Source organism: Malus domestica, chromosome 05 (assembly GCF_042453785.1).
Source record: "Malus domestica chromosome 05, GDT2T_hap1".
Taxonomy (NCBI): Eukaryota; Viridiplantae; Streptophyta; class Magnoliopsida; order Rosales; family Rosaceae; genus Malus; species Malus domestica.
This window is the reverse complement of record NC_091665.1, coordinates 38,079,383-38,090,753: the sequence shown is the minus strand read 5'-3', so window position 1 is coordinate 38,090,753 and position 11,371 is coordinate 38,079,383. Positions and strand designations below refer to the sequence as shown.

Here is an 11,371-nt window from a genome sequence, read left to right as displayed (position 1 = left end):
CATTTCCCCCTCTTCAAAGGTGTGGGTCTCCACTGGAAGCAGACCAAGGTCATCACTCACACCCAGGATTGGATTGTTAGTTCTGCTTCAGGCCGAATTACATTCTCGCATTGCACTGGGGGAAGAATTCCACTAACAGGAGATCCCACCATAGCAATAATCCCCCCCAATTCTCCCCTGGCTCCCGAGATCATGGAAGACAATTCCCAACCTTTGGGGTTCAGATGATCCCTAATCTAGCACCCCTTTCGTGCTTGTTGAGAATACCTTATCTTGAAAGCTTAAGTTCCGTTTCTCTGGCATCATTCTGGCATGGCGACGGTTGCATTGCATTACTGGTAGTGGATGGACATACTCCTATAGAGGCCTGGGTTGTTTCATCCGAGTCCATTCACCAAACCCAACAGCCCCACTCCTGCTTTTTTCAAAGGTACACTCCGTCATAACATGGCCGATCCTCCCACACCTATAGCAGAAATCTTGGAGCCGCTCATATCTAAACCCGATCCAGGATTCCTTATCCCCCGGACGTGGAAGCCAGCATCCGTTTATAAGAGGGTGATCTGTATCCACCAACACCCGGGCCCTTAAGAACCCTCTAGCCAGTGACAACTCTTCTATCTTAATAACCTCTCCCATATGGCTTGCCAATTTCTTGGCATTTACCTCTGTGCTCAGATGTAATAGCACGCCCTTCATTTGGATCCAGAATGGGACCTTTCTCAACATTACCTCTTCAAGTGCTAGTTCTTGAGGCCATCTTTTGACAGATAAGTTCTGACTCATCACTGCCCAAGAGACCTGCTCTAGTATTCGATTCGTCGTCTCCTCATCTTTTGACAGATAAGTTCTGACTCATAACTGACAGATAAGTTCTGCAATACCCAATTGACCTTTATGGCCCAGTTGAAGTTAAATTGAAAGCCTTCAATTCGTCAGCCGTTGGACCCAACTACTCACCGCATGAGCAGAGGGAAAAGATGGAGAAATCAATGCTGATGGTCGAAAAGGACACAATGAATAATTGAACAAGGGATGAAAGGTGTAAGAAGCGCAGACACTTAATAAACCCAACTACCCAGACTAGGGTTAGTTGAACTCGAATTTGGGAACAATTGAAAATTTGGGGAAAAGGAGGAAATGGTTGAAAACTGGAGGGGGATGCACTATTAGATCTGGTATGGTACAGTTGAGGGCGGAGTTATTATGGGATGTCAATTTTAACCGTGAAACCCGATACCCGTGGATATCCGTCCGAATGGATTAGGTTTGGATATGAAAATTCGGGTATGGTTTGGATATGGGGAAAAACCGTGAATTTTATTTGATTATGGGTTTGGATATGGTTATAGGGGTATCCAATCCATATCCGTACCCGAATCCGAACCAAATATTATATATATATATTTGATATATATTATATTTTATTTAATTAATTCTTAAAAATTCAATTTTGTAACCGGGATTCACTGATTCAGTAGTCGTGTAAAATGACATGATTGTCCATCTCATCTTCAGATCCTACGGTGAGGATGATGAGTTAGAGGGGTAGAACTAGAATCATCTTTTTATCATAGGGTTTCAGTCTTTCAGATTAGGACTTGAATCTTCTTTCTTGGGCGCAGCCGCGCAGGTAAGGCCATGCATGCCGCCGATCCTGGCACGGGTGAGAGAAAAAGAAAGTGACAGTGAGAGAAAGAGAAGAGAGAGTGGTTGTCCGGATAATAGGGAGAGAAACAGAGAGGGAGGGGTTGGGATGGTGAACAGAGACGAGTAAGGTCCCTCGACTCTGGGACTCCCTCAGTGTCAGTCCATGAATCACTCTGGATCATCCATTCCCTTTTGCGTGTCGGATGAGTGGCTGGATTTCGAAAGCTAAGTTCCTTTTTTTATTGGATTCTTTACTGTTAGCATATATTTTCATCATTTCAGCATTTTTGCTGTGAATTATATCCGGATTTTGTTGCACTGTTTGGTCAGGTTTTGGGGGTTCCTTTATTTGTTTCATTCTCTGTCATTTTCTTTCATTTTGTTGATGCAGCATCTCTCTGTTCTGTGTATTGTTCTTTGTTTTAAGGTCAGTTTTTTTTTTTTTGGTTGGTTTTCAGTTCGTTGATCTATGACTCTGTATTTAGATTTTCGTTTATGTATGATTAAATGGGTATTGGGTTTTGGTGGTTGAAAATATGTTTTTTTCTTGCTTATGCTTCTTGCTCATTTTCCTGGGATTTTTTGTTTTGAGTTGCAAGGGTAAAGAAAACACTGAAATCTCAGGTTAAATGGGTATTGGGTTTTGGTGGTTGAAAATATGATTTTTTCTGCTTTAGCTTCTTGCTCATTTTTCTGCAATTTTTGTTTTTTGGTTGCAAGGGTAAAGAGAATACTAAAATCTTAGAAATCGGTTTTGGCATTTGTGTTAATGCATTTCCATTTTTGGTTTGCAGGATAGGTGGATGCATTGAGACCTAAAAATATTTGCATGAACATCATAAAGTTTTCTAAGGCTCCAAACATTGAAGGGTAAGTGTTTTTGAGCTATGTTCAATTTTTAATTCGATTCTCTACTGTTGGGGATGCATCTCTGATCTCTCCATTTTGTGTATTGTTCTTTGTTTTAAGGTCAGTTTCTTCTCTTTTTTTTTTTTTGGTTCTTTTTGTGGGTTTTTAGTTCGTTAATTTGTGACTCTTGTGTTTAGATTTTTCGTTGGTGTATGATTAAATGGGTATTGGGTTTTGCTTGTTAAATCAATAATTGTCTTCTTGTTTATTGTTATATATTTAGTTTACATGTTAATTGACTCAATTTCAGTATTATACCATGTCTTTGTTTACATATTAATGGATTTGGTTGTGTTTGCAACAATCAAAATGTCTAAAAGAAAATTTAAGTCTCAAGAAGAAACAATATGTACCCCAACTGATTGTAATCTAGCACCTACATTGCATCCAAGTGTTGTGCAACAAGAAATACCAAGTCAAATTGCTCAGCCCCAAGATATACCAAATCCAAATGAGGTCGCTGGTGAGATTAATGAAGCTGGGGGTGATGATGGTGAAGGTAATAATTCGAGACTTCGCAGTTTGGTGTGGCAACATTACACAAGAACACTAGTTGATGGGGTGATGAAAGCAATATGTAATTATTGTAGCAAGAAGCTTGGTGGGAACACTGGAAATGGAACCAGCCATTTGAGGCATCATGTGACGATATGTCCACGTTGGAGACAAAAAAAATTGAAGCAAACACTAACCCAAAAAGTAGGAGATGGGAAAGTAGAGTTGTATACATTTGACCAAGAAAGTGCAAGGAGAGCTCTCGCCCAAATGATAATATTGCATGAGTATCCTCTTTCCATGCTTGAGCATGTTGGATTTAGAAACTTCATGAGTGTTGTCCAACCGTTGTTTAAGGTTGTTTCAAGAAACACAATCAAGAGTGATATCCTCAAAATATATGATTATGAGCGTTTGAAAACAATGCAATTGTTGGATGAAAATAAGAGTATAATTGCCATAACTACTGATATGTGGACTGCAAGTAATCAGAACAGATGATTTATGGTAATAACATCTCATTTTATTGATGACTCTTGGACGTTGCAGAGCCGAATAATAAGGTGATATTTTTAATACTTTAACTTCTATTTAATTGTTGTCTAGCTTTAGATTTATATTTCAAATTGTTTATTGTAACCATCTTCATTGTAATTTTTTTCAGATTTATTTATGTGCCATGTCCGCATACCGCCGAGACACTTTCAGATGTTTTGATGGAGTGCTTGCTAGATTGGAACCTCGATCGTAAGCTTTCTACCTTAACAGTAGATAATTGCACTACAAATGATAAAATGATTGATCTTATTCTTGAAAAACTTTCTGGTAGTTCACTTTTGTTGGGTGGAGGGTTCTTTCACATGCGTTGTTGTGCACATATATTAAACTTAATTGTGAAGGATGGTCTTGAAGTGATTGGTGGTGGTATTGAGAAAATTCGTGAGAGTGTTGTTTATTGGACAACAACACAAAAAAGAGAGGAAAAATTTGAGGAAGCAGCACGTCAGTTGAAGCTTCCAGGCACTAAGAAAATGGTGCTTGATTGTAAAACTCGGTGGAATTCCACCTTTTTAATGATTCAATCTGCTTTGATTTACAAGGATGTTTTCCCTTATTTGAAACAACGAGAGTCGCAATATAAGTGTTTGCCTGATGATAGAGATTGGGAGATGGCAAGAGAGATTTGTGAGAAGTTAAAGTTGTTTTATAATGTATCCGAGTTGTTTTCTGGAACTAAGTACCCTACAGCCAATCTTTATTTTCCAAAGATTTGTGAGACCAGGTTGTCGCTAACTCGGTGGCTTACCTCTAGACGTGATGAAATAAAAAATATGGCAAGAAGTATGATTGAGAAATTTGATAAATATTGGAGTGTGATTCATGGAATAATGGTTGTAGCTACTGTGTTGGATCCAAGATTCAAGATGAGGCTGATTGAGTATTTCTTTCCGCTTATGTATGGGCAATATGCTTCGAATGAAATTGATAAGATTCGCAAATATTGTTATGATTTGATAAAAGAGTGTGGATCTAATCATAGTTCTAACATGGGTCATTAGCCATCATTCACTTCATCTCATTTGAATCAATCTGACTTTAAAGAGATGAATCATTTAATGGATAACTTTGACTTGTTTGTTTCTAGTACTGTAAGTACTGATAATGAAAAGTCAGAATTAGATCACTATTTCGATGAGGCTGTTTTGCCTAGAACATCTGATTTTGATATTTTGGGCTAGTGGAAATCAAATGGGACTAAATATCCTATCTTAAGTGCTTTGGCAAGGGATATATTAGCTATTCATGTATCTACAGTTGCTTCCGAATTAGCTTTCAGTACTAGTGGGAGATTTGTAAGTCCACACCGTAGTAGACTTCATCCAAAGACATTGGAAGCCTTAATGTGCGCCCAAAATTGGTTGTGGAAAGAAATTCAAGGTACTCCAAAGTATTAATTTATTTTCATCTTATATTTGTGCTGCTGTGCATGTTCTTTAATCTTAATTTCAAACTTAATTAATTAGTATGCATTCAGTTTTTAGAACTAATTTAAGTCTTCAATTTCATGTTTCACAACTAGCTTCTTGTTCTAATGCACACGTTGGTTGCTGCACTTATTTTGAAGAAATGGATATGGATGAGGTAAGTATTGGCAATTATATTATATGTATATAAATATCTTCTTTGTAGATTATATGTGTACAACGATTCATATTAATTATTTCGTCATTTTCTTAATAATGTAGGATTCATGCTCCATTGATGGGTGTGAAGGAGGAGCTGCAGGAGCACCATGAAATAATGATGATGGCAGCCTTGGCGGAACTAGAAGCAAATTGCATATATCTCGTTCTTTTGTCGTCAATATATTGTTATGTTTTTTGTAATTGGATGTCGGATGAGTGGTTGGATTCTTTACTGTTAGCATATATTTTCATCATTTCAGCCTCTTTGCTGTGAATTATATCTGGATTTTGTTGCACTGTTTGGTCAGGTTTTGGGGGTTCCTTTATTTGTTTCATTCTCTGTCATTTTCTTTCATTTTGTTGATGCAGCATCTCTCTGTTCTGTGTATTGTTCTTTGTTTAAGGTCATTTTTTTTGGTTGGTTTTCAGTTCGTTAATCTATGACTCTGTGTTTAGATTTTCGTTCGTGTATGATTACATGGATATAACCGATAACCGATTGAAAATCCGTTACCCGGTGGATATGGTTATGGATAATCCCCGATTGGTTATTTTACGGTTATGGGTATGGCTAATTTTTGTGGTTATAGGGATGGATATTGCTTTTTCGTCCCCAAACCGAACCGTTGCCATCGCTATGTTGTAGGCTCTCATAGAGGAGGGAAGACTCTCACTGCGGAGAGAAGGCTCTCACAACGGAGAGAAAAAGTATGACCCGCTCTTCTGTTTTAGTTGTCCCATATTTGTTTAGCAAGACACGTATACTTATGTAATTATAAAAGTAGGACACATACAATTGTGCGCTTAAGTCTATGTATAGACACAAATATCCCTTTCTGTGTATTTTTTATCAAAAAGTTGTCAGCCTAATGTGTTTGTGTCAATTTTCTTTTACATTGGGCACAATACATTGTGCTCTTTATTGAATGGGCACTGGTCCATTGTATTGGTGTTCATAGAGACACAAACTCTTCATTGGTGTCCTTAGTTTTGTACCCAAATGCCAGTTTTTTGGTAGTGAATTTTCTAAGAAACTGAAACCCTAACTAAAGCCTCTGTTAAATTAGAGAGACAGAGAGTAACCATATATACCTCCAATGCTTCTGACTCCAACAGTTGCCGTTTTGAGTTACACCTTCGTCAAGGTGGTTGGTATGTGATGCGTAAGCAAGATTAAGACATACAAATAAATTCAGAACTACAAAACAGTACAGGCGTATTAGAACACTAACACTAAAATTCACCTCACACACAAATAAGCCTACATACTTGGAAATCAATTTTACACACTTATATTCTTGACACACCCTCTAAAGCTATTTCTAACTTTTAGGTGAATAAATAAGAGGAGAATCAAGACAAAACATAATAGGAGTTTACTACCAAAAAAAAAAAGATTGTGTGGAAATCATTTCTCAACATACATATGTTTAAGAATCCCTCAACACTGAGACGTTATACTTGCTAGTTTAATTTAGCAAAAATACTACTTTTGCAATATATTTGTACCATCTCTCTAATTGATATGAGACTTACATGTGTTGGCGGACTCAACTTTTATTTGATAGATTGTACAAATGATAGTACAAATATGTAGTAAGTGTATCATTTTTGTTTGAAGAGACTAAAAATACAATAATTCAACATCTCCATCAAATTATAGACAGCACAATGATTTTTGTTAATCTATCTACCCAAAACTACAGACACAAAGAATTATCCTAAAAAACAATTAACATAACTAAATTAGGGTGTGTGAGAGACTAAACAAATGATTGTTTATCTTGATTATAGGTTGTTATATAATCATTGTCACGTCAATCAAAGTTGTTAGAATATTTGTTAGGCTATTAAATGATTTGTTAGTTGGTTAATCAGTTACAAGTAAGTTTGTATTGTTTTATCATATAAAGAACTGCAACTGACAAATGTAATTAGTTAGTTATTTTCTTAGAAATACAGAAGCCATATTTCTCTTTAAAATTTCTCTCTAGCTCCTCATCTTTCTCAATTATTCATTGTCCTTTGATTATTCTCAATGTAGTTAATACCCAAAGGGTTGTGAGTAGTGAGCGTGTGACGGTTAGAGAGAGAAGGGAGTTGATGCCACAATTTGACCGGACCGCCTGGCCTTTGTTTTTTCGGACGAACGACTACATGGCCTTTACCAAGCCAAAAGGACTTGCCTTTTGACAAATGAACATAAGGGACAACATCCGTAAACGCGATTTTATTACAATCAAATCATATAAAAGGTTCAAACATATATAGTAAGCTGAACGATAATTACAACTTAAAAGGAGCATAAATTCGTTTGAGAAAAAAGAGCATAGTAATAACAACACAATAACCCCCAGAGCCACGCATTAAGTAATTGCATAGAGGACAATATTTGAACTGCCCATTAGCTAGGCTAGTCCAACGGTTGAGCCTCCTGAGACTGCCAAACTAGCCGGAGCTAGCTATAAGCACTCTTGCTATCCAAAAATCCCATAAATCCAGCGGTTAAGCCTTCTGACGCTGCCAAAGCAATCAGATGTAGAACCACTTTAATCAGATATAAAACTTCTGCTATTATTGTATAAAGATGCCGCTTGAAATCACTCTGAAAAGGATACACCAAAACAGACAACATTTAAGAGAAATTATGTTAACAACTGAAACTGATATCTAAACACCCATAAATTATAAATTATTAAAAAAATTAGATGACATTTATATCCCAAAATGACATGACTGTAAATGATATTTTATATGTTTTCTTTATGCAAATTTTTGAAAAAAAAAACTACTTAATATTTAAAAGATGAAAATTTCCAAACGGAAGAAACTCAAGTCCGTTTATAAATGTTTTTAAAATAGCTGAAAGTGCTTATGGTGAATATGTTTTTTGAATCACTCCTTAATAAAAATGCAAGTGAATCATGTAAAAGTACTTGAAGTGTTTCTTGGACAAGTTCATAATTGGTACTTCTTGCAAGAAACACTTCAAGTGTTTTTTAAACTAAAAAAAAAATTCTCCAAAAGCATTTCTAATCATTTTCAAAGCACTTCCAAACGAGTCCTCAAACAACACTGAATGATTGTTGCTACAACCATATCATCCTGCAGCCAGCAGCCTCACCTTCCCGGCTTCCTCTTCCCCCAAATGACCTCTCTATCTTGCCCTTCAATTTCTCTATTCCTCTATGGAGCTTAATTAACTCAATAAGTGTCCTCAGCCATATGACAATAAAAAATTTAATACATTAGGTAGAACACTACCTTATAATGGGCACTCGATTCTGCCCACTTTGCACTAGAAACAGATGATGCATGTTCATACATATCAGCACAGAGTTTTTCTCGGATGATTGAAATATCACCATTAGCCAGTTTCAAGGGAGCATCTGCATACTTTGTATATATAATAAGAATGGAAGTTCCATTCCTACTTTCCTAGAATGCGATTTTATAAAAAAATGAGTGCTAATAAATCTACTCTACAGTCTTATCTTCTCACCCGCTATTTTAATAATTTTTTAATGTCAATTTTACTCTTTGTAAAATGACATATAAGGACCAAAATAAAAAATTACTTGCTTCCATTGATGTGCAAGTACACCCAAATTCACACCCAAAATAATAATTCATGGACTCACACAAAAAGCTACCTTCTTGTTCGAATTTTAACATTTTACGTTGCTTTTGAGTGTCTCGATCATGCCCTAAAAATTTTCAAAAATGTTGACAACACAGTTACTACCGTTTGGAGCCAGATGATCAGAGGCCACGCTTGGAGCAAAACTCCGCGGAAGTCTGTTGAATTGTATAAACGGCTGGTGGGTTTGGAGGCAGAGGCTAATGGGTTTTCCCATTCGTATGTTCTTTTGGTGCTTGTGCGAGGTCAGGGTTGGTGATAGTAGGGGAACAGGTGCACAAGAGGGTTCGGGTAAGTGGGTTTGGGGGTGGTGTCGAGTATGCACGCCTGGTGTTTGATGGTATGCGTGAAAGGAGTGTTGCAAGTTGGAATTCGCTGCTTGCGGGCTATGTATGGTGTCGGGATGTTGATGGGGCGCAGAGGATTTTTAACGAGATATCGAAGTGGAATGTTGTTTCGTGGACCACCATGATTGTGGGGTGTGCTCAGAATGGGAGGTATAAGCAAGCTTTGTCTTTGTTTGGTTAGATGAGGAGGCCTGGTGTACAATGAAGAGCAACTGTAGATGAAGTCACAGCCGCTGTTGGTGGCTCTGTATAATGCGGTCATACACATTTACGCCAATTGTTAATTAGAGGTTGTTTTAGAAAAATAGTGGGTAGGGAAATAACATTTTAATTTTTTAACTTTTTATGATGAGTGGAATTATAATGTGAGTGAAGAAATAAAACAATGGAGAGGGTATAGTAGCACTCCAAAAAATTACTGTTAGTTGAAGTACTCTAAAATTTGTACACTTTTGAAATTTAGAGATTTACTGAGCATGTTGAAAATTTGAAGTAGTACTTTTGCATACTCCAAACTGTGACCTATAGTTCCTTTAATATTTTTCATCCATTTGAATTGATACAAAATAACATACTGAATCCATCATCAATCCCACTACTATCTTTATGTCAATATTCTTCCACTTTCTTACATTGTATTTAACTTTGCTAACACTGGTAAGCTTCCCTTTCAAAAAAAATTTCTTTTCAGTAAATACGATTTATCAAATGCTTAATTTTGGTTTGGAGTTGCATTTTTCTCATGGTAAAAATTGGTGTGTCCCATCCAGAACAATTAGTGGGCATTTTGAGGTTTGTTCCAGTAAAGGGTTTAAGGTTTTTCACAATGTCATATCGTGTTAGGATTTTTGAAAGTTGGTTTATTTTGAAATTAACAATTTTATCCATCATTCACTTGGTAAATGACACTTTGAAATCAATTTTTTCCGCAGCTGAGACAATTGAATAGTTGATAAGAAAGCGACATTTTCATTCTATTTGTAAGAATTAGCCAAAAGTATTTTTTAACAATTATGATATAGTTTGATTTCAATTCATAATTACTTATTTTGTTAAATTTAACCTCAAATATGTTAGCAAATCTTTATACTTTATGTGCAGATACATATATAATCCTGTATGTATAATTTTTATAATGTTGTTAAACATTTTTACTTTCATCTTTTTGTTCGTAGAGGGTGAAAACCGCGTTGTTCACCGATGCAAAACAAGGGACATCTTCTACTTCATATGGGAAGTAGAGATTAGTTCGATTGTGATTGTTTTTCTAATTTGGTTAATTCGAAATTTGTTAGCTTTCGTCTAATTTAGTTGCTTGCAATGTTTGCACATGTAGTCGTTTTCTAACTTAGTTCATCAAAATATGTCATACAGTTTCCAATCCTGCAGTAACGCGTGAATCACATTTCCTGCAGCAATGCGCGGGCTACACTTTCTAGTTATCTATTCTAAAATTGAGGAATGATTTACTATTCATTCAGCTATAGTTAAATTTTTGCCCTTCGATTTCACCTTATTTACAAGAAACCCATCAGATTTGGGCTTGATTTCACCTTAGAAGGGTAATTACTGTATCTTTAATAATTCCTGACCACTACATTCATTATTTAAATGTTAGGGTGAAACCTTAATCATTCATGGCAGGGGTACAAATACAGAGTGTAATATATGGACGGTGGACCTGGCTTCTCTGCCATCCCACTTCCCATAAACTCTCATCCCTTCTTATTTGTGCGGTCACAGTTAAGCTACGTCAATATTTTATATTACTATTGCTTTTTGTTTTATTATATCTATAAAAAAATCAATATAAAATGTTGACGTGGCTTAACCGTGACCGCATAAAATAGGAAGGGATAAGAGTGTATGGGAAATGGGAGGGCAGAGAAGCCGGCTATGTAATAAATACCCACTATCTCACTGTGGAAAAACTCACAAAGAACATAAGAGCATGTATCTTCCTTTATAGCTCATTGTTTAATATTTTCTTGTTATGTTGACCTAAAACATATCACATCACATACTATTTTGTTAGTTTAATCCATTAGACACATGGGTAGGCTGATCACATTCACCTAAAACCCTCTTTAATCCGTACACCCACTGCAAGAAAAAGCATTTCTAATCAAAATCAAATTATTATT

At 36.2% G+C, this 11,371-nt stretch overlaps 2 protein-coding genes and 1 long non-coding RNA gene across 3 annotated transcripts; 1 reads left to right on the top strand and 2 right to left on the bottom strand.

Annotated features, from left to right (window-relative positions):
- Positions 1–357: 357 nt before the first annotated feature.
- LOC114821332 (uncharacterized) lies at positions 358–786 on the bottom strand. The gene has a single exon (XM_029093393.1). The coding sequence runs from the start codon at positions 784–786 to the stop codon at positions 358–360; it is 429 nt and encodes a 142-aa protein (XP_028949226.1).
- Positions 787–2,838: 2,052 nt separating this feature from the next.
- LOC139196253 (zinc finger BED domain-containing protein RICESLEEPER 2-like) lies at positions 2,839–4,613 on the top strand. Its single transcript, XM_070821931.1, has 2 exons — positions 2,839–3,538; positions 3,661–4,613. The coding sequence occupies exons 1-2, from the start codon at positions 2,839–2,841 to the stop codon at positions 4,611–4,613; spliced, it is 1,653 nt and encodes a 550-aa protein (XP_070678032.1).
- A 2,826-nt stretch (positions 4,614–7,439) lies between these two features.
- On the bottom strand, positions 7,440–8,685 carry LOC139195973 (uncharacterized). The gene is made up of 2 exons (XR_011581062.1): positions 8,505–8,685; positions 7,440–7,845 (listed from the first exon to the last, which is right to left on the bottom strand). It is a non-coding gene; the product is annotated as an uncharacterized lncRNA (long non-coding RNA).
- Between the last annotated feature and the right edge of the window lie 2,686 nt (positions 8,686–11,371).

Excerpts from the sequence above, each read along its gene's own strand:
- LOC114821332 (XM_029093393.1), bottom strand. The coding sequence starts at position 786 with ATGAGTCAGAACTTATCTGTCAAAAGATGGCCTCAAGAACTAGCACTT.
- LOC139196253 (XM_070821931.1), top strand. The coding sequence starts at position 2,839 with ATGGATTTGGTTGTGTTTGCAACAATCAAAATGTCTAAAAGAAAATTT. Across the intron at positions 3,539-3,660 it reads TACTGATATGTGGACTGCAA|CTTTAGATTTATATTTCAAA; the intron begins GTAATCAGAACA and ends ATTGTTGTCTAG.